This window comes from Grammomys surdaster, unplaced genomic scaffold (genome assembly GCF_004785775.1).
Source record: "Grammomys surdaster isolate TR1022 unplaced genomic scaffold, NIH_TR_1.0 264, whole genome shotgun sequence".
In the NCBI taxonomy this organism is placed as follows: domain Eukaryota; kingdom Metazoa; phylum Chordata; class Mammalia; order Rodentia; family Muridae; genus Grammomys; species Grammomys surdaster.
This window is the reverse complement of record NW_021604705.1, coordinates 6,826,688-6,850,977: the sequence shown is the minus strand read 5'-3', so window position 1 is coordinate 6,850,977 and position 24,290 is coordinate 6,826,688. Positions and strand designations below refer to the sequence as shown.

The window sequence follows — 24,290 nt, the reverse complement described above, 5'->3', positions numbered from 1 at the left end:
CTGCATCTCTGAAACCACAAGATGGAGTTTCACAGGAAGGGATTAATTTCTCCAATGTTTCAGTCTTCTCTTCCTCCCCAACCCCAGTTTGTTTCCTTGTATCAAAGAGAAAAGTGGTATTTGTTGGGAATGTGGAAAGTGCCGGTATTTGCATTAGGTTCACTTTCAGTTACTCTCCCCACTCACAATAATGTATTCTCAACTTTTAAATGAATGTTAATGCTGAATCACAGCCTAGGTCCTTATTACTACAAAGAGTATTAGCTATTAGCTTCATTATACCTTTCAGTCTGTGTTTAGTGAACAAATACTTTCAAAACCATTGCACAATTGTCAAAAATATCTATTGACAACATATTGGAAATTTATACATTGAAATGTTAAAAACCTATTTTCTAAAATTTCAGCTGTTATTTGTATATATTTCTCTTTGCATAATTTATAAAATTATGAATAATGGTATAGAAACATGATTGACTGAATGTTTTATTCATACATAAAATAGATATAAGTAGTAAAGGTTCATAAATCTATTAGCTTTTATGTAAGCTCTCCTCCACTATTTTTGGTAATAATTCATTATAGTTCAGACATCGACTGAATCATGAAGAAGTTGAGGGCTGGTGTCTTCATGCATTCCTTCTATTCACCAAGCAAATCATAGTAAGAGTGCTAAATGACAGATATTAGCAAACAAACATAAATGCTTTTGCACTATTGTGGGAAAACTGCTAGTTAAGGTCAAAGTCTACCATTGACCTGATAGCCTTCTAGGCTCAACACATCATAGAGGATGCCCTTCTCTGGTCTTGTCTGGGCAATTCATAACTCCCTGATAGGCCTGTAGAATTTCATGTAGCCTTCCTTAGATTACAGAGTCAAATTCCTTTCTCCTGATAAGGACTTGTTCACCTAGCACCTGAGATTTTTCAAATGCTACCCCATGGTAACGAGGCATTTCAGTACCCTAAACCTTCAGCCAATGAACTTTGCTCAACATGGATGTTTCTACTCTCATACCCCTGAACTATGTAAGCCTTTAGTCACCTCAAGTAAAGATTAGCTGCCTCCCTACAATTGGTCATAGTGTGTCTTCTTCACCGTATGTATTCTCAGGGCTTCTGAATCCCCAGTCTGTTGTCTCTGCTCCCTTTGCCCCTTTGCCCTCCTGGACCAACATCAGCCTACAATCCCTGAGGTCAGGGAGGATCACAGACTATGAGTTATAAAATCATTTGAAAAGCAGATTCTATGACTACTCAGGCTGGTAAATTTCCACACCTCTGGTGTCATCCCCTTCCCCACGTTCTGCCTTTTTGTGTTTATAACCCCTGTGTGAATAAGTAAAAATTATTATTTATTTAAAAAAAAAGAATATCTGATATCTTAGAATAGTCATTTCTCTCTTCTAAAACTGATATTAGTCTATATGTTTGTGCTTTTAAGTAAAATTTGTCAATTACTCATTGAGATTATTTTTAAAAATCTTATTGATGCTTCTCATTGAAATTTTATCAACAGCCTGTTTGTAAATCCTTAACATATGTCTATTATTCCATCAAAGTGAACTTATACTAAACATCTCTATCAAAAAATAAATATGATAATTAATAAAAAAGCAGATTCTATTTGTGTAAAATTTCAAAATATGGATAAAAGTCATATCTTTGTATTTACATTGCTTTTTAACTATTTCTGTAACTATGTTTATAGTGTTGACCTTCAAGATTTGGGTTCCAAAAGCCACGCATCATGTCTACTATTCTTGGCAGGTTCAAAGAGACTTCCCTAGTACATATTACACCTGTTTTTACTTTCTGTGTTATCTGTGTTATCAAAACAGTGTTGAAATGTTTATTAATTCCTTGGAAACAATAATAACATGATTGTACAATAAGTACAGTACATATACTTAGTATAATTATTTTACTAAAGAGAGTGAGAGAATGGTGCCACCTGCTTCCCATTTTTCAAATCTGCAGCTGAATTCTCATGCTTGTTTTCATATCCAGTCTCTTGTGAAGTCACACAGAGGATAGCCTCCCAAAACTCTACACTAGATATTCTCAAAGAACGAGAGGGATGAAGGCAAACCTGTGTTAGCATCACTCTGAAAGCAAGTTTGAGTTGGTGAATCCCCAAAAGCATCATGTGTCAGTTTTCATCATCCATATTTTGAGAAATGTTTGACAAGGCAAATGTTATTTACCCATTTTCTCTTTGTGTTTCTTTTTGTCATTGTTTTTGTTTTCTGAAAATAAGAACAATTTTTCTTGCATTTGCTAATTATGTCTACATTATAATAGTTTTATTATATTTTTTCTATGCTCATCTATGTACATCTGATAAGAGACTGTAAGAGTCAGACAGTATAACTACTTTGAACAAGATTTGGTAACCAAAATTAAAAGATACTGATGGTTGTTTTCTACTCTTTTTTATATGTACAGGAAACAATCCGACTAAACCTAGTTGTTCTTCATAATACAGTTCATGTTCTAGCCCCACAATCAAAAAATCATGCCCAATTTTATTTCATCTTTCTGTGTACTACTGTCCATACCTTTTTGAGATGTCTAAAATTTTCTTCAAAACTAACTAAATACTTGTAAATACTTTAGTATGCATCTTAAAAAGATATACTCAGTCATGACTAAAGCTAATAATAATATCATATTTTTGAAAATGCTCATCAAAAAAATTTAAAACATTCCCACTCAAATGTAATAACATGGGTGATAGCTTCTCTTAATCATTTAACAACAGATCTATATATTACAAAATATCATGTTGTACATGACATGATAAGTATATACAGTTTTGCCCGTCAAAATATTTACCAAATTAAAAATGTCAAGCCAAATTGGCATTCAAAATATTAATTAATAAATAATTAGTATCAACCAAACTGTAATGAATCGTAGCAAGCTTGGTTTGGCAGCACAAGGCAAGTATGAGTGTTCTGTTCAAGGTTGTGCCAACCATTAGACACATTACAAAACAGTCACATGTGGCTTCCCATTCACCAATTTATATACTTAAAATAAGATGGGTTCCTAAGGATTTAGTAAAAATATTACCTATTATTTTAAGATAATTTAATTTTATATGCAACTGTATTCTCTAAGGATAAACAAATCTATAAGTTAATAGTAACATGTCCATTCCATAAAAATAGAAAATATTTTATTATTTTAGGGTGATAATAGATGAAAAGGAAACTCGGAGAGATACAATATGTGAATTTGTTAGATGAATTAGCTTTCAAAATAGTAATTCGTTTCCTTAGTTGTGAAAAATGAAGGGAAATTAATTTCATTTTGAGGGTAGAATACTTATAACAGCAAATTAGTAGCATTTATTTTCATTATTCTTGTAGTTTAGACTTTTTCTAGTTCAAGTAAAAGAATAATGAGTTAGAGAAGATTAAAAGACAGAAAATCTTTTAATATCAAGCAAAAATAATGACAAAAGTAGATAGATACATTTTTATATGGGGTCTGTTGGTTTAGAGGAAATTGTTTAAGATTTTTGTTATATATCCTTCAAAAACAATTTCAGCATTACCAGAAAACATTACATTATTTCGGTTTATGTTCTGGAAGACCTGAAATAATTTTCAACAAGTAATACCCTCTAGAAAATGACCCTTAAAAGCACGAATTGGACTCAATATATAAAAATTATCTAAAAATAAAAACCAAATTTAAATAAATACTACACACACTGAATGGATTTATAAGGTTGAAATGATGAAAAATTATCACTAGGGTGATGTATACATGTGTGTATGTGTGTATATGTATATACACACACCTATATACATAATATATATGATAAGATCACTGGGATAAATATGTATATACATACATACACATATATATAGTTGAATTGTCTTTCTGTGATAAGAGATATACCCATTATAACAGAGAAACAACATTAGATTTCTAAGTGACTAGTCATCTATGAAAATTGAATTACAATTGCATTTGAGAAGACAAATGCTTTTCCAAGTCATCATGAAACAAATCAAAAAACGTATATGCACTATGTGACATACACCTCTAGTATAGAGACCACAACAATGTCTTTGAAATTTAACACAATTTTCACTTTTTACTGACTGGACATGAAAAACAGATAATGCACAGTAATTGAGAAAATTACCCAGGGTATATTTTATCAACTTGAAATTTTTATTTCATCTCACACTTCAAAAAAAAAGAAAAACTCATTAGTATGTGAAAGTTTCATAATTTTTCAAGAATTTCAGGCTCAGGAAATACAAAAAATTCAGAGATGGTTCAGAGGAGATACAGGAAACAACAATAAAATACAGTGTGAGATCCTAGGTTGTATCTCGAGGCAGTAAATAAAATAATTGATAAGTAATCTGAGTAAGACTTAGAGCTGTTTTAAAATCATATCTATGTTGATTTCCTTCGGTTGATCAACCTAGGTTAGGTTTATATGACATAAGAAGAATTGGGCAATGATCGGACAGTACAGTAATCTGTACCATTTACTGGAAGTCCAAAATCATTTCAAAATAAGAAGCTTAGAGAGTCTATTATCAGCTTTGATCTATAAATAAACACAAGTAATCTGAAAGCTCAGCATGATTGACAGTGTTCACTGTGGATAAATACAGAGGATTCTGATCCTAAGATCTCTGGGCTTCTGCTTTCTCTAAACTCAGTGACCATATTATTCAGCAGTGCAAGATACAGAGTAATGCAGTGACCATGACGCTTCCTGAAGTAGTAATTATGAGCACTGCCAAATCATGCGTTGCTAGAGATACAACTAATGAAGAGATGAAGAGAGGATCTGTACCACTCAGTGACCCTTCATGGAAATAGCATGTCATTAATGTTCTCTCTCTCTCTCTCTCTCTCTCTCTCTCTCTCTCTCTCTCTCTCTCTCTCTGTGTGTGTGTGTGTGTGTGTGTGTGTGTGCACACCCGTGTGTGTGCTGAAATGAATAGCCTGCTATTTTTGAACATGCTCTAAAAGAGATATAAAGGGTTGTTTTCTAACATTTAAGGAGTCATTTAAACTGTAATACAAATACGTGTGTCAATGTGACATTAGGATTAGAAATTAGCAGATAGCTCAGTTTGCTTTACCTGAAACTGTGTGATCCTTAGAGTCTCTGGTTATTTTTATCCTTGCATGAGGAAAGATGTAGTGCATTGTCTTACCATTCATCTGCAGAATCTAGAAAAGACAAGGGATTAGGTAAAAAAAAATCAGTAATAAAAACCCTTGACATACATTGTGCAGATTTACACTCATTCAGTTCAAAGCACACCAGTTAAATCAATGAAAACATACCCAAAGGTTTCTTGTATGATGTCAGTGGAAGAATTTCCAGACACATGGCATAATGATTCCTTTCTGAGTTCATTGGTGTTTGATATATAACCAATCACTCTTGCAGATTTACTAGTTTTATTTAGAGAATCAATGAGCATGTTTATCTGACTTTCAAGGATGTTTCTGACTATAGTGGAATGTATTCACTTGATGGCCATGAATAATTTATATTGACAAAAGCCCATTCCTGAGTTTGCACTTGAAAAATCAAGAATTGAAAAAGTCTTCTTTTCTTTTTTGTTTTTTTTGTTTTTTGAGACAGGGTTTCCCTGTATAGCCCTGGCTGTTCTGGAACTCACTCTGTAGACCAGGCTGGCCTCGAACTCAGAAATCTGCCTGCCTCTGCCTCTCAAGTGTTGGGATTAAAGGCATGTGCCACCACCGCCCAGCAATAAGGCATTCTTAACCGTTCAGTAATTAAGTGAAACTAGTAGAGAAAACCAAGGTCCTCATTTGTCACATCCCTTCACCCTAACTAGGTCTGCGATGTATTTAAGGTGTTTGAATTTTATAGTGAAATTTTCCTGAGGACATCTACTAGTTTATATTTATCTATACTAATTCTGTCTAGATGAATAAAGACTTGGTTTACAAGCACTTCTCAAGCCTAGCTCTATATTCAAAGGTTATAATACTGACTAAGCTATTTCTTATTACTACAGAAATTCCTAAAGCAGAAGGAAAATCAGTAAGGCTACTGCTGTGTTTGTGGTTCCTAGTTTATTACATAACTTGACTTTGTTTTAACACCATTAGATTATTCCTCAAAATTGGTGTACACCACACCACTCTTATTTCAATTATCTTACAATGTCATGTAGCTTTAAGGATAATTTTAAAGTCTTTCACCTAATTGCTCAAAAATAAACTAAGACAACTCTATTTTGCATTTAGAGCTTCCTTCCATTTTATAGATTTGTTATAGCAGATGCAGTCTTCTAGTGCATACACAGCAGCTTGCAATAGTAGGTAGGATTTTTAGTGTTTTATAAGGGAATCAAGGTCACTTATAAGAAATATAAATTCAATTACTTAAACATTAAACTTCTATAGTTATGATTGATCTGCATGATCCATTATAAAGCAGAACGACAATTGCAGGTAAATACTGACAGGGTCGTCTAGAAAATGGGAGGTTAAATGATACACCAAAGTGCCAGTCTCCATTATCATGGTCTTTTGATGATTCTACATCAAGATTGTCACCTACTTGTATCCCAGAAAAGGCATTGTTCTTTTTTCCTAACTATTAATACTTTCATGAGTTGAGTCGATATGTTTATGAAGTAATTAAATTTCCATCAGCATGTTTTTATACACATTCATCTACTTTGCTTAGCACAAATGCTTGCTGTAGGGAACAGATGCCTCACCATTTCCTAGGACAGCTTGGACACTGCACACTTATATCTTAGTGTGTGAAGGACAGAGAACTGTTATATTGTGTATGATTATAGTCAAAAACATAAGACAGGGATTATCCCAAAGCACGAGGGAAAGAGATTTTTCTGTTAGGTGGTGCTGGTAGTGTCAAAGATGTTTTAGTGCACGATATTGTGTTCACACTGAGTGGCCAGTGTGCTTAGCGAAGTGACCATAGTCTTAGAGAGAGAGAAGAGAGTGTTCAGAATACAAATGTAAGGAAAGTATGGCCTCTTCAGAGGATATATACATATACATACACATACACATATATCTCCCAAGGCAAGAGCTGCATGGAGTTTGCAGATAACAAAAGGTTTACTGTGAATGGAAAAATATCATCATAGCTAACATTGTGGCCTTTTACAACACTAATGTAAAAGACATCAATCCTCTTCATCAAAAAAAACCCTTAAAAATAAATAGGTTATATGGTCTATACATTTAGTGAAGAATATTTAGATTTCTCTTAAAGAGTGCAAACATCAAACTGTATGTATTTGAAAAGAAATAAATACTGATTTGGTAAATTTGTAGTCAATGTGATTGTAAACCTAATAAATTTTCAAAAATAATCCTGTATCCACATAGCGATTTGTGTGTAATATTTATACAGAAGATAAACTCATGCATGGATTAGACGGTTGGATTTTATCCTCTTTTCCCCCAGGGCACTTCATGAGGATAAATTCTTGTTACTCATGTTTTCAAGTAACAGCATCCTTGTTTATTGGCACCAAGAGCTCAGTATTACCTTTGATTACCAGATATACAAAGAAGTGAGTAAAATGAAAATGTCATTTTGTTGTCCTCTAGACCAAAATAAAGATTTTGAGTTGAAGAGTTAAACAGTATTTGAACATACATATCAATGCAGAAACGCATGACCATTAAAATTCATGTAATTAAACATTGGAAAGCTATGTATTTAAGGCATATGCTGTCTTTTATATAAAATCTATTTAGAAAATAAATAAAGAAAAACAAATTATTATCATAACCATCAACATGTATATGACTTGGTTTCTGGGGCAGATCGTGTTCCCTGGCTTGGCTCTTCAGCACGTGTATGGCTGTTTCATTTATAGTAGTTTATCACTTTAGGCATGTGTCCTTTTGATCAGTACATATAGTTTCACGGTTTAATGGACACCAATGCAAAGTTTCATTTTAAATGTAAGATTTCTATTAGTGAGAAAATATCTTATGATTTTTACATCAACCTAACAAGGATCTTTATTCTTCTACTTACTGAACTAGCCAGAATCTTATGAAACAGCTCTCAATAAACACTACCTGACTAATTTTGGCATTATACTAGTCTGTAACTATTTAGGATATCATGAACTATGTCCTCTGTCAAAGACATTAGTCTGAACGAATGTTTTAGTACCCAAAATCTAAAAACAAAATGTCATCTGCAGTATGTATATTATCTCTCTAAATAGAACAGAATTTTAGGAATGTATTAGAATAGATACAGATTATTTCAGTGTATTTTCAAATGACATTAGGTATAATTTAGTTGAATAATTCTTGAGTATCCATGGAACAGTGTCTGATAGCAAGGAGAATTAGACTTGTGGTTTCTATAGCAGCTGTTACTATGATTTTGTTAACATATTCTGGTTCTTATGACAGGAAGCACTAAGCTACAGAGATTCAGAAGTAATAATTATATTGGTTTTATTATTATTGATACTCCTAGCCAGATCTTTATAAAAAGACCTTAAATATAATTATAAACATAATTTTAAGAATAACAAGACAACAAAATTCAATATAATCTGATGATTATAATAGAAAGAAAATGAAAGTATGCAAACATTTAGCCAACACAACCCTAAACAATAATTCACTAAAACATGAAAATAGACTATTTATAATATATAGAAAATAATGTCAATATTTTTCCCAAAGGAAACAGTATATAGAATAACAGAACACATGATTTTTATAATTTTATTTGATAGATTAACTGTATAAACTGAAGTAACTTCAGAAGAAATGAAATTTCTGTACTGATAGTAATTACATATACAAAAATGTTTTATTTTAGTTCTCAATATGATAAATATATCCTCAATTAAAACACAGTGAACTAAATTTTACTAAGCTCTAGTAGATCATCTTAACTGTTTAAAATATGGTTGTCATTTAAATCAAGATATCCCCAAGAAGAATAATTGAGAAGCTAATATAAGTGAAATATGTCAGTGATGTCTTTTGTGTCTACATGAGTGATCATAATGAACACTCTTCCTGGATGTATCTGATGTACTAGGAATATTGATTTAAATCCACTTACAATATCTTTCATTATTCCCAACTATATTTCTTTAAAGGTCAGCATCACTTCATTTCCTCCAGAATGAGCAAATATATAAGGGGTATGAATTTTGGTATGACCTTCATCTGATTGTAAAATTTACTTCTAAATTCAATTACTTACTTTATGAAAAGAGTTATTTTATGAATTGTTAAAAGATAAAATCTAAAAAGTGACTATAAAGCAATTAATATTCCCGTATGGTAGATCTTTAAAGTATCAGTTTCTTCCTTCTCGTTCATGTGAAACTTTCCTTCTCTCCTACCGAACTTTTCTTCAATTACCTTTAATAAGAGAACACAGACAACTACACACATTTCTATTACACAATGGTCTTGCAACCTCCGCAGGAGCTCCATGTGTGTTTTCCTTGTAAATTCAGCACTGGAGACGGTCTATTCATGTAATAATCATCTATTACATGAATGAATCATTTAAATTGGTAGAAGCGTCACAATACCCATCAAACTGATTAAAGAAAGCATTTTCTTCATTAAATGACTGAAAGTAAACAGTCTTGAACTTGCCTGACAAACAGTTAGGCTAACAAACTAGTCTATGTTAGAACGGACTCTTGTTGCTAACAAATCCAAGAGACTATAAAATTTCATACTCACTTGCTCTTGATGTTGACTGAGAGGTCTAGAGTGAACCAGTCTTTCTGGCAGTTTCCGGTCCAGACCATGGCCATTCTCCAGTCGAGACTCCCTGGGTTTATCAAACCAATCCGTTTCCTCCCGACGCAAGTGGTAGGCTTTGGGGACCAAGGAAACATCATACATTGCAACCGCAACTAATACAGGTGATAGAGGGAAGCAAATGGTCTGCAGGATTAGCATGCACTGGGCTTGTTAACCATAGCATGCATTTCAGACATAAGTACAATCAGAACTAGAAACATTTCCCATAGTATCTACACGCTTTCATACAACAGAATAACCTAAGAGAAGGAGAGACACACAAAGGCACAACATCTCATAGTAAAGTAAAACAACACAAACTTACAGTTTAAAGCAATATAAATACAATTTGACAATAAATAAACAAAATATATTAATAATTTCATTCAACTTAAGTCCATCAGTTCTCACATAGAAACCTTACCCTACAACCGACCATGTATGGTCAAAAGGCAACAGGATGTCCATATGCAAGTTTCTTTTTATTTTCCATTTTGCATATAGCAAACAACAGTATATGGCTAATTTTTGACTCTCGTATATATCAACCAGCAGCGTATAGCTGCTGGCTATAACACTGAGTGAAAATATTTTTGAAGATATGATATTTATTTGGCAAATTTAAGTCAACAGAGCATTTACTTCTAAGATATCATACGTGTCACTGCAAGAAACATGTGTACTACAAGAACTTAATAGCTTAATAATAAAAAATATATCTAAAATAGATATATATGAGAATATTTTAATATAAATAAAATCATCTGAATTTTAACACTGAGTTAGAAATTTGAAATTACTTTTTCTTTAATTTGTCAGCATGCTATAACTTGAAGTATATTGAACTTTTAACCACATTTAAATCATTCAAATACTAATTTAAAATTTCCAGATAGTTCTATCAATACTTTTCAGGTGTTAAAAAATATTTTAAAGGAACTAAAACTTTTATTTTACTGAATTGCTAAAACTGACTTAGTATACATTGCTTATTCTTAGTATTTCTTGGTTATATTGTTGGTGTCCAATTAACAGCCTTTGCAATTAATATATTGCTATTTCTCAAGTGGCAGATGTCCTTTTGCTTGTCCTGATACATGACGGTATCAATATTATTTTCTTGAAATGACAGCTTCTAAAACATCGCCAGTTGAGCTCTCCTCTCTATCTTGTTAAAGCTGTCTTTTTGTGTCTATCTTATCTTGTCCAAATTCCCCAGAGACTACTATTTCTGTCATTTACTGGCTGGCAGGGGTAGACAACCAGTGTATGCACCACGACTCAGCTGCAGACCAGTAGCCTTCCAAACTGCTGCTCTTGAACCACTCCATCTCTCCCAACTAAACAGGAAGCGAGAGGTGGAATATCAGAGACTCCTCAGCTTTAGATTTGATGCCTGCATATACAGCCACATTAATTGATTTGCCTATTAGAGTAGCAGTTCTCTGAAGAGGAAATGTATGTATTTTATGATTTTCTCCTCTTTCAATTTTCTCCTCTCTCTTATATGCTCAGTGTTTGGTAAATTTTTGTGGAATGAATTAAAGATAGAGTTACTATCATCATCTAAAGAAAAGAGGTGAATATAATTATGATAATTTTAAATAAATAGCTTGTCCTTATACCTAATTTATAGACATACAATGTTCTTTTTCATAATTTAGCTGATAATCATTGTGATACAATACAGTACTAACTTGAAGCTTAGTGAATGAACTGGCAAAATTATACAATTTAACAAATATGTGATAAATAAAAGAAACCAAACAGTCATCAGTCTGTGAGTTTTCTAGATTATACTTAACCTCCATTAGGAGAAATTATTTCATATAGCTATTATATATATTTTTATATATTTATATATTTATCACACATACTCTAAAAATTAAGAAAGTAATGATTTATCATGTTTTCAGTATGTGACTCTCCTGAATAATATGGAAGATTATTTCATTTGAATATATAACTTTTCTAAATGAATTTTAAATCCAACTGCTTAATATGTGGTTTAGATGGCTCTGGATATTACAGTTGTGACAGAACCTCAACCTGATCCAACATTAATTAACCAATTTCCAATTCTGAGGATCTATTTTCCTATTATAACTGAATGAAAAAGATGTCCGCCATCTTTTATGGGAATATAGAATCAACTTAAAGCAACCTGATTGACTGTTCCTGTATCACGCTCTGTCTTCCTCAGGGGTTGCTAGATATGTTGGGTCAGCTATTTCTAACAGCTCATATTTGATCTGTAGTAGTGGAACAATATTACAGACACATTTTATCAAATGTAACATTTCTGTTCCAGGCTGATTTATATTTTTCCTTGTTTTTATTTTACCAGAAAAACTCTACATGACATACTAACTCTGAAAATATATAGCAGTTTACTGTGCACATATTTTAAAGAAGCCTATAACAATTCAATCACAAAGTTGCTAATCTAATTCAATTTGTTATAGTCTTTTATCAAATTATATTGATAATTTTTATGAATTAGTTTTGTATTCTTTATTGTAAAAAACATTTTGGTTCTCGAACTGTTTCATGCTTTGATATCATCTTTATTTGCTTTAATACTATGTAGAGTACATGTTATCTTATCATATATATAATATATGGTAAGATATATATATATATATATATATATATATATACATATATATATATATATTCAAAACAAGAGTTCAGCTATTTGTGACTACTGCTAAACACCAAACTTAAAAATAAAAAATAGTCAGTTAATTTTATATGCATGCAATAATATAAATGCCACACTTGGGCTAGTTATAAACATTACATGTCTAATACCAAGTTACAGACTGGGTGTCAAATCCTTTTCAGGTAATTATCATCTATGTGCACAAATCCTTTAGAAACTGAGTTGTTCCACCATCCGAGGGGGTTTTGTTTTAATTTTATAGATATGGCCATTGAATAGCTTCTATTCTTTTTCACAGCAAATCTACATTTCTGAAATGTAAAATATGTAGTAGATTAAAGAGCAATTTTCCACATAGCGTAATAATTCCTGATAATCAAGTGGAGTCATTCAAATATTGACCTAGTACAAATATACACAAATGAAAGTGTTATTTAAATAACAAACTGTCAATAAAAATGGTCAATCAATCAGCTTGTAGCAAGAAAAACAGATTAAATATAAACTTTGTTAGAACTTGACAAGCAAAGGAACTGGTTTGTTTATTTTAGGCCCACAGACCTATTCAGTTCAGCAAACATTCTATATCTAATCTTTTAAAATCGTATCTATGTGTGAATATAGCATAAAAGTGAAAATGTTCTTCATAAAAAACATTTTCATGTGAGTTTTTACTGAGAAAATTAGATAGATTAAAATGGGAGGACAGCTACACTTCTGTGGTATTTTTGAGCATACAAATGAATGAAATAGTAACTTTTTATTCATTTAGAAATGTTTTATTTCCAGAACTTCAATCCCACATGTATCAAACACAAACCAATAAACAGGCAGTGTGGGGAGGCTCGTGCTTTTATACATGCTTAAGGTAGGAGGATCACCACAAATCTGAAACTAGCATGAACTGTATAGTAAATCTCAGGCCTGCATGGACTACAGAATAGGATCACAAGAATTTACTTAAGTAAATTATGTGTGTGTGTGTGTGTGCGTATCATATAGACTTGTACAAAATAACTCTTAAAATCTTTAAATTTGTCTACGAATTTTTCCTTCAATGCAATTTTAGTGTAGTATATACTTGCTCAACTAAAAACGTAGCAAAATACTTTTGAGCAAAAATAGGTAATACGATAGAAGGAAAGGCATTGAAATGTCAGAGGGGTACATCAAGACAGCTACACTCTCAAAAGTAGTCTCTTTTTTTAGTCTTAAGTGGAAAGAATGTTTTATATACACTAAAAAAATGATTTTTTCATATCATGATTAGAATTAAAATTTCTCATGCATGACATTAAATGTACAAATTTGTCAGTAATAATCTTCATAATAAAGGAAGATGAAACACAGATATTTAATGATAATGTTTAATGACAATGATAAAATTGTGTTGTATTAACTTCAAGCTATTGCAAAAGCTCCCTCAAAGAGAATAACCTCTGATCTAGGAACCCCTGTCTCCATTACAATACTCTACGGTTCTAACTCTTAATGATTTCATTAAAATTAGTTAACTATATTAAAATATACTTTAAAGTGCAAACAGCCATACAATAAAATTCTCAGTTTTGTATTTTAAGGATGACCATATTTATTGATAGAATTGTGTAATAGTTGTTTAAAAAAACCGGACACAAAACAAATCAGGCCAACCATCAAGAAACAGAGTAAAATAATAAAAAAAATAATCAAAGATAAACGTGCCACCATATCTACACACAAGAAGTAGACATACAAGAAATAAAACTGATATAAACATGCACAAATTGCACTGAGAAAGATGGAATACATCCTTCGAGAAAGAAACTTAAACATGCAGAAGGATAAGAGTTTGAGTTTTGAGAGTACCAGGATAGTGTGAGGCCCCATTTACCTTCACTGTCAGACATAGCATGTTGGAAGTCATCCATGATGAATGCTATGTCACGGTCATAACCCCTTGTTCGTGACTCTTCTCTCATGTGTTGCTGAACTTCAGGCAGTGAGTGGCTTGATCCAAATTGATCCCTGGTATCTGCAGATATGGGCGGCAAAGGTCCAGCTGCCGCCCTGGCCATCCCCATTGGTTGACCAACAGGACTTAGTGGACTTTCTTCTTCTGAATTCTGGGCCACAATTGGTATTCTTCCTCTACTCTGGCTGATTGGTAGGCTGGTGGGCTTAGTTCTAGCAGAAGATGAAGAATGGCCAAAGGAGACATCCAGAGCTTCAGCCTCTTGAGCTTTCAATCTTAGCGATGAGCTAGAAGAATCCCTCTTAATTGATAAATCAAGCCCGTAGACAGAGGAAGGCCTAGAGGAAGGCCTGGACCTGCTCCCACTGCTGTATGGCTTATCTGCTTCATCCTGTAGAGCTGACCGGATAGTATTTCCTAACGTGCCCAGTCCTGACCCAAGTGATGAGCCCATAAATTTTTGTTGATCTGTAATATTTTTTCTGAGGCCAAATGTGATATCATCTTGAAGAAGCCTTGCCCTAGAAGTAATACCACCAATGGATGAAGTGCTAGAACTCATATAAGTGGGATAGTCAGGTTCAAGGTCTCTACTTTCTTGAATAGGTGAAAACTTTGACATTTTAGGGTCAATTAATGATTTCTTATGCTTTGATTGCTTTTGATAAAGTATGGCTGCAGGTAATTGTTTGGCAGCTTGCTTTTCAAGGGTGAGTCTACTGATGCTATACTTTTCAGACTTGGGAAAGTGTCTATAGCTAGTATCAGCATGGTAATAATGTGAGAGACCAGCAAGGTGATCTAAGCTCTCTGTGCCTCTACGGAATTCTTGCTTGATCTGATGTTTCAGAAGCTTTAACTCATAAGGCTCCTCCATCGGATCCTCCTCTGCTTTCACATAGCTATGCAATCTGGAGGAAGTCTGCAAAGGCGCTAGGAAGTCTGTCACTTCTTGAGACCTCCGTGTCTCAGTGGTTCTAAGGAGACGATCTGTTTTGGACAGATCCTTTTCATGAAGACTAAATGCAGTGCTCAGTGCTGCTGTCCCTTTGGTAATGTCTCCAATGTCATCTATCAGGACATAATTCCTTGAAGTGTGGTGGTCAATGTCTGCATAGAAGGAGTCTGCAGATATGCTTGATATCGGACTACTTGCCATGCTGCTTCTTTCCTCCAAACCTATTCTCAAGTCTAAACTGTTGTACTTACTCCCGAGGTGAGAAACAGCGTATGTATTATCAGTAGAAACTGGAGCAATCATCAGGGGTTGATTGCGAATCACTTCATAATTAGAAGTTATCTTAGGCTCCAAATACAACGTGGTCTGCCGAGGCTTCTGTTGTATCACCATCATCTGTGATGGTAATTGATAGGATGCTTGTGGAGTAGGAGTGGGTTGAGCCTGGGGTGTGAAGGACATTGTTGCCACAGCTTGGAAGGTTGGTTGAGTCTGATAAGGTGAAACCTGCTGATGGTACAAAGTCTGCTGTTGAAAATGAGATTGTTGCGTGTACGGGGTCGGGGCTTGGGTGGGAAGAGCAGGGGATGAGTACTGATATTGTGTGTAAGGACTTGTAGGAGGAACTAGCTGAGCTTCTGTTTGGGTTTGTGGTGGTATAAACTGGGTGAATTCAGTTTGAGGAGCTGTTCTTGGCCGCTCAATGCCATGCTGACTTTCTACTCGGCTCGGCCTGGTACTGCTGACCTCACTGTCAGACATGTAATCGCGGTCCTCAGCTACACCCTGCAGGTAGGCACGCTCTCTCTTTTCTCTCTCCTTCAATAAAGCTTCTTTTCTTCTGTTAATTCCCATTTCCAGATACCGTAGCTTGGCATCAATCTCCTTTTCTTCTTCATCAAGTTCTGCTTGCTTCTTTCTAAGCTTGGCAGACTCCCTTTCGACGAGGTCGAGCTCTCGGTCTATGTCCTGGAGAATCTTGGCTCGAGCCATGGTATTGGTTCGGCACATTCTCCTCCTAGAAGCAGTGCCCATGGTGCTGTAAGTTGACTGTGTTCCCGTGGACGCCTCCTCAGGAGGGGGATTTGGCAGTGTTCTCTTCACTTTTTTCTGAGTACCAGAGGCCGTCATGGTTTGAGAACCTTTAGTCTACAATCAAGTAAACAAAATACAGTGTTTTGTTATCAAATAAGGAAATCAAAACTAAAAAAAAAAAAGGCCCTACATAATTTACACTTGAATACTGAGTTAAAAATTGCAGTATTATAGCACAATAAAATACAAATTTCATCCATTTTTAATCCAAGTTAATAAACATAAGATTATTACTTAATCTATGGTCATTGCAATTGCGTTTCTCATTTGAGATTCAATATCCCTGTTTTGAAGAGTCATGTCTAACTTGCTCATTTCACATTGCACATATCTTACCATTTCCACTATTTCCATGATTTCTTGGATTTGGATATTCTTTATCAACTCTACTTTCTTCTGATTGTTTTGGCAATATCATAAGAGCCAAACTAATTTACTGCAATAAAAGTTCACTGGAGCCAGTTACAATCAGGTAAAACAACAATAGCTGGTATCTCATGAGATTTTTTGTGTTTTATTTTATTAATTTGTCATAAACTTGCCTTTTAAGAGGCACAAGTTTGAGATTCACAAAGCCAGACTAGCCAGAAGCATGTGAAATCACTGTATAGTTACAACACACTGATGTTCTCAAAGCTGCTGCGCATGAGACGTGCTCAAGTTGGAGCTTAGTCTCCTTCCTTCTCAGCTACGTTCTACAGAAGGCGCTCCTTCTCTCTCTCTTTAGCAATCCAAAGGCACAGTTTCTCCATACCCTTCAATAACCAAACGTTTATGACAAAAATAGATGATATGTGCCTATGAATTTTGAAAATAAAATTTTATTTTCTTATTATTTATGATTATATTATTATGATAATAATAATAAAATAAAGTTAAAAATAAGTTATTATTAATTAGGTCACATTTGTCAAAGTCCTTGTGCTTTTGTTGATTTCAAGCATCACTTCTTAATCCATTCTTCATGTTTGAACCTGCTGTCCTATATAGATTTTATGAAATATGGATAAGGCACGTTTCCTAAGCAGATGTTGTACACAATCCTAATTTTTATCCTCATTAAGTCCACCTTACATATTATGCATAATGAAGTCAAGGAGTTGTTATGAAGGTCAAATGAGACAGCTGTTTTAATACTATAGGTATTCATTAACTTATAGGTATTACTTTTAGGTATTATAGGTATTACTTCAAAAATATTATTTCTGCAGGACTCTGTAACTTCCGGATATAATTATATTCAATATACATCAATGACTGTTAAGGTATCAGTGAATGTTTTCACTGTTGTTCCCTCTGACTACACAACTGGTTATCAATGTGAAGACTTGGTTAGGTATTACCCAGAGTGAGGCAGAGTGTGCAATGAGTGAAAATTTGGTCTCTCATGACTAAGTATGATAGTAAGTTATGACATTTCTGGAAAGATTTATTTTATTTTGTGGATGCTTGAGTGCATAAATGGTGTGTGTGTGTGTGTGTGTGTGTGTGTGTGTGTGTGTGTGTGTGCAGCATGTATATGCCTGGTACCCATAGGGAACAGAAATAATTACCAGAGTTCCTAGAACTGGTTAACTTTTGTCAATTGTAATCCCTTACTAAATGACAAGAAGCTATCTCCATAAGTGTGTACCTTTACAGGAGAAGGATTTGGTCATGATCTTCCAGTTATGTGTTCAAACCTCTCTGTGATAAAATCATATTGACAATGAAAACAATGAAACAAACTACACTTTAGTGTATGGATTGAGCATGTTTTAATTCTGTACATACCCATTAATTTTGGGTTTAAAAAAAGAAAACAGAAAAAAGAAGAGAGACCATAGTGGAGATAACCATCATAACAAAGCAAAACCAACTTAAGTGTTAGTTTCTAGGCTTAGACTTCTGAAAAGTAAATATTACAAAAGAATGTAAATCAAAACATCTTTCAAGCAAATCCACTTACACATTCATTCATTCATTCACTCATTCTTTTGTGGAGAGAGCTAGCTATCAAAGTCCTGAAACTGGCATTAAGTAATAACATCAGGGCATTACTTATTCTTATATCCATTGGAATATTGAGATATAAGATGTATTTTTAAAAGGTTCATGAAGATTTCTGAAAAACAATGAGTACTTTTTTCTTCAAGAGAGGTAACAATTGGGCTAATGTTCTGATTCTAGGCTGGTATATTGTAATATGTCAGATAATGTGAGACCAAAACAGGAAAAAAACCTACCTTGTAGGTTAAAAGTTCTGTTTGTAGTTAAGAATCAGATTCTGTTTGTTTGTATGGGCCATATGCACTGAATGTGCTTTACTACATGTGGAAAAGAGGTACACAGGCAGAAAGTACAATAGGATGTATGCTGGCCTGTGATTGGATGTGATGGGAAGTGAGAATTGTGTGTTCTATCTTTTTATGCCACTGGAAAGCATAAAAAGACACTGGACTTGTGATTGGAGCCATTTTCTGGAAACGGAGAATGGGACCTGGCCAGAGACCATCCAACTGACCAGTATTTAATTCAAGCTTGCTTCAGATTTGACTCTAAGTTGTGGAGAGTGTTCTTATTCTTGACTGGTGGGGTTCACAAAAGCAAGAAACTTGATCTAGGAAAATATTGAATCATATTCTGAATATATGTGGACAGTGAACATGAAAAGATTTGCTGGATTACAAATAATAACATTTTTAAAATATTGGTTTTGCACCACTGAGTCATGGATTCTGGCTTGTAGATAAACAACAGCAATGAATCAGACAGTATTTATTCACTTTTCATTTTGTAAACAAAAGATGGGATTATCTTCCTTGTATATAACTACCTTCAGTGTGCAATTTGGAAAGAACTGATTGCCATTTCTCAGTATACCCTGGATAAGGAATCTTGAGGTTTTTTTTTTTTTACCACTGTTATGTTTTGCAGAGAATAATGTTGTCACTGATTATTTTAAATTGTTAGGAGAACAAAATGTAAGTCATATCGGAAAATTACACTGGGGCTGCAAAGGGAATGTCATCCTGAAACTAGAAAACTCTATCTAAACACGTGAAAGACCTGAGAAGAAGCTGGAAAGATCTCCCATGCTTGTGGATCAGTAGGGTCAACATAGCAGATATGGCCATCTTACCGAAAGCAAGCTACAGATTGAACACAATCTCCATCAAAATTCTAACACAATTCTTCACAGATCTTGAAAGAAAAACACTCAACTTCATAAGGAAAAACAACAAACCCAGGATAGCTAAAACAATCCTGTGTGATAAAAGAATTTCTGGAGGTATCACCATTTCTGATTTTAAGCTGTACTACAGAACATAGTATTAAATAGTTATTAAAATTGCGTGGTATTGGTACAGAAACTCATAGGTTGATCAATGAAATTGAATTAAAGACCCAAACGCAAATTCAAACAACTGTGGACTGCTGATTATTTATAAAAATGCCAGAATTATACAATGAGAGAAAAAGCATCTTCAACAAATGGTGATGGTCTATCTGAATGTCTGCATGCAGAAGAATGCAACTAAATTCATATCTGTCACCCTGAACAAAACTCAAATCTAAGTGAATCTAAGACCTCACAATAAAACCAGATACACTAATCTTATAGAAGAGAAAATGCGGAATAGCCATGAGTGCATTGGCATTGGATATAACTTTCCTGAACAGAACACTAATACTTCAGGCATTAAAACTGACAATTAATAAAAGGGATATCATGGAACTTAAAATTTTTTGTACAGCCAAGTTCACCACTAATAGGACAAAATGGCTGCCTATAGAATGGGAAAACATCTTCACTCACTCTACATAGGACAGAAGGCTAATTTCCACAACATTGGATCTCTCTCTCTCTCTCTCTCTCTCTCTCTCTCTCTCTCTCCTCCCTCCCTCTCTCCCTCTCTCTCTCTCTCCCTCTATCTATTTATATATAATCTATATCTATCTATATTTGTATATAGACATATATGTATGTCTAGTATGCATTTTTGATCTGTTGATGATATATAGATATACATATATAGATAATGAAAATAATGCAATTTAAAACCATGGTACAAATTAAAATAGGGATAAGATAAACTGACATGTCATTCTGGTGAGGATGTGGAGAAAGGGGAATACTCCTCCATTGCTGGTGGAAGTGTAAATTTGTACAAATACTCTGGAAATCAATATGGTGGTTTCTCAGAAAGATTGGGAATTGATCTATATCAGAACCCATTTATACCACTCCTGGACATGCTTCCTGCCATGATGATAATGGACTGAAATTTTTAAACTGTAAGCCATACCAATTAATGTTGTCCTTTTAAAAGTTGGTTTGGCCATGGTATCCCTTAACAGCAATGAATTCCTAACTAAGACAACAGCTTTATTCATAATAGCTAGAAACAACCCTAACAAGGTTAGGATATTCCTTAACCTAAGAATGTATAAAGAAAATATGGTACATTTACATAATGTAGTATTGCTTAGGTGTTAAAAAATCACATCATGAAACTTGCAGACAAATGGATGAAACTATCCTGAATGAGAGGATCCACAACCAAAAAGACAAATCCTGGTATATACTCGCTGGTGAGTGGATATTAGCTGTAAAGTAAAAGATGGTTATGCTACAATTCACAGACCCAGAGAGATTAAGTAACAAAGAGCGTTCAATGGGAGGGCTACTCAAATCTCCATGAGAAGGGGAAATAGAGTAGATATAGCAGATGAACTAGGGTTATGTGGGGACTGGAACAGGAGGCAGCAGATTGAGGGAAGATGGAGGGAGAGGTGGGAGAGTGAGACAACTGGAATGGGGGAGCACCACGGTGATAATGTAGATATGTAGTGCAGTAGACAGTCCCAGGAGCCTATGAGGATAATCCTAGCTAAGACCTCTAGTAATGGGGATACGAAGCCTGAACTGGTCATCTCCTGTAACCAGGCAAGACTTCCAGGAGTGGAATTGGGATACCAATTGAGCCATAAGTCTTTAGACCTACAATTTATCCTGTCTTCAAGATAAGATGGGATAAAGGTGGCACAGAAATTGTGGGATTGGCAACCAATATCTGCTTTGGCTTAAGAACTATGCCTCCAGAGAGAGCCCATTCCTGACACTGCCTGGGGGACCAGAAACCAAGAGGCTGGATAGCCCAGAGATCTAGGATAGAATGGAACAGAAACTTCCAAAAAAAAAAAGTTCAAAAAAATGATTCATAAATTGGGTCTCTGTGGATAAACACTGAAACAGATGGCTATAAGCTATTGTAAACAGGCAGTTTTTGTGACAATTTATCAGCCTGAGTAGTCATAGACCTTGTAAATAGGTAGCCTTGGCAGATAATACCAACTTAGATAAGGACAAGCAAATCATAGGCAGAGCCATAGCGACCTGTCCCCTGAACCCTTACCTAGCCGATACCAGGTTCTGAAGATATCTGTACTCCCCCTGAACACCCACACTCCAGTGTCATCCCCTTTCCCACATCCTGCTTTTCTGTGTTTATAACCCCTGTGTGAATAAGTAAAATTACAATTTGAAAAAACAAATAAATTATATTAAAAAACTGATTAGTCATGACACTCTGCTATACCTGTAGACAGGAGTCTAGCATAATCATCATCAGAGAGGCATCATCCAGCAACCGGTGGAAGCAGTTGTAGAGATGCATTGCAAAACATCAGAGGGAGCTAGCTCAGGGCGTCCTACAGAAGATTGGAGGGAGGATTGCAGGATCCAGGAGGGTCGAGTACATTACAAGAAAACCCACAGACTCAGCTAATCTGGGTTTATAGGGGCTCACAGAGACTAAACTGGCAATTAAGGAGCTGCATGGGTCTCACCTAGGCCCTCTACATATATGTCATGGTTGTGTAGCTTGGTCTTCTTGTGGGACTCCTAACAGTGGGAGCCAGGGCTGTCTCTGACTATTTTTCCTCATTTTGGGACCCTTTCCCTTTTACTGGGTTGCCTTGTCCAACCTTAATATGAGGGGAGGTGCCTAGTCTTATTGTAACTTTATTTGCCATGTTTGGTTGGTATTCCTAACTGTACTTTTATGACAAAAAACAGAGGAGAAGCAGAAGGGGTTAAGTATGGGGAAGGCAGGAAGTAGGGGAAATTGACATAGGGGGGGTCTAATATATGAGAGAAAAGTAAAACAAAAGAAATGAAGAAAGAAAGAAAGAAAGAAAGAAAGAAAGGAAGGAAGGAAGGAAGGAAGGAAGGAAGGAAGGAAAGAAAGAAAGAAAGAAAGAAAGAAAGAAAGAAAGAAAGAAAGAAAGAAAGAAAACAAAGAAAAGGGGAATAGACAAGGTCATGAATACCGAACCACTCAGGGTACACTTTCATGTGGGAGAGTCAGCTTAGTATGTGGCTGAAGAAGTAAAGAGGGGTGCATTCTGTTAAGTGGGTAGGCCCCATCTGTTAAGCTGTCATTAAGTTTCTTTCATAAAATACGGAGACCCAATGTTAAGATATTTGTTTTGTTTTTCACCATTACTTTTTAAAATTTTTATTTAAAATGGGGTCAAAACTTGTCAATATCTGAGAAAGCAAGGTTTTGAGGTGCATGTCAGTTCTGAGTAATGGTTCTAAAGAAGACTGTCCTAGCTTTTGAAAACATCCAATGAGATGTAGTTCTAGGGAAAAATAATAATGGCTGGTTAAAAAAGGACCAGAAGCTCATAGATTATAAAAAATGAAGAAAGGCATGAAAATGAATAATGTAGCCTTTGAGATGAGCTCCACAACTTTACTAAATTTTTTTAGTTTCCTTCATCTTTATTGGCTAACTCTGAAATATGATATTCTGAGATTTTTCCCTGTGCATTGCACAACTTCCCTTTACATTTTTTGTCAATTTTAACTGATAGATTATTTAAATTACTTTTTGGTTCACATCTTTCTGGTAAACACATTATGTGTGGTGCATCTAAACTATAAAAACCACTAAATATGTAGATTTAAATTTAAGTGTACATGGTTGAGCATGTGTCTATTTTGGCACTGATGGGTATTTTATGAGAGAAGAAGTAAACATTTTTTTCAATAAGTTGAATAAACTTAAGTGTATGCAGCAACTATTGTGTAATGTCATGACTTCCAGAAAAAATTATTATATATATATATATATATATATATATATGACAAAACAATTTAGAAATTTCTTCAAAGAATTGTTACTTTTTAATCTAGATAATGAAGGTTGCTATACTAAAAGAGATAAGACAGTGCTGTTTTTACTTAAAGCAAATTTGCCTGTAACCCAAGCATCTTGGAGTTTGAAACACAATAGCTTTGTGTTTGAGATAACATAAACCTAACCACCACCACCAACAACAAAATCTTCTACATATAAAGATATCAGAGACTGGAAAGATTTTAAGAAATTGTGTGAAGAAAATACTTCAAAATGATTGGATCATTGTACATTACAGAAGACTATATATGCAGATTTTATGTTTCTGCTTCAGTTAAAAATACATACAGCACAAATTACAGGGTAGAGAACAAGGATTACCCTGTAAAGAACTTGCCATGGAATTATGAACATCTGAATTTGATCTCCAAGAAACCACATAAAAAAGCTGGGCATGGTTAAAAGTGCTTGTAACCCTCAGCACTTTGGAAGGAGAGACCAGTGGGCCATGGGCTTTCTGACAAACCAGTGTAGTTGTGCCAGACAAGTCCAGGATCTGCAAGGAAATGTGTCTTAAAAAATATGATGAAGAGAAAGTAGGGAAGATACACAGCATTGACCGCTAGTCTATAACACAAATGCAGAGAGAGAGAGAGAGAGAGAGAGAGAGAGAGAGAGA

The 24,290-nt window shown here is 34.5% G+C and overlaps 1 protein-coding gene across 2 annotated transcripts in view; it reads right to left on the bottom strand.

Moving 5' to 3' along the window:
• Window positions 1-24,290, bottom strand: part of Pclo (piccolo presynaptic cytomatrix protein) — a 340,751-nt gene that overhangs the window by 134,950 nt on the left and 181,511 nt on the right. For both annotated transcript variants that reach the window (XM_028776071.1, XM_028776072.1), the window contains exons 8-10: window positions 14,348-16,535; window positions 9,747-9,883; window positions 5,129-5,219 (exon numbers count right to left, since the gene is read on the bottom strand). In XM_028776071.1, the coding sequence (XP_028631904.1) occupies window positions 5,129-5,219; window positions 9,747-9,883; window positions 14,348-16,535 (2,416 nt within the window). The remainder of the gene's footprint in view (window positions 1-5,128; window positions 5,220-9,746; window positions 9,884-14,347; window positions 16,536-24,290) is intronic.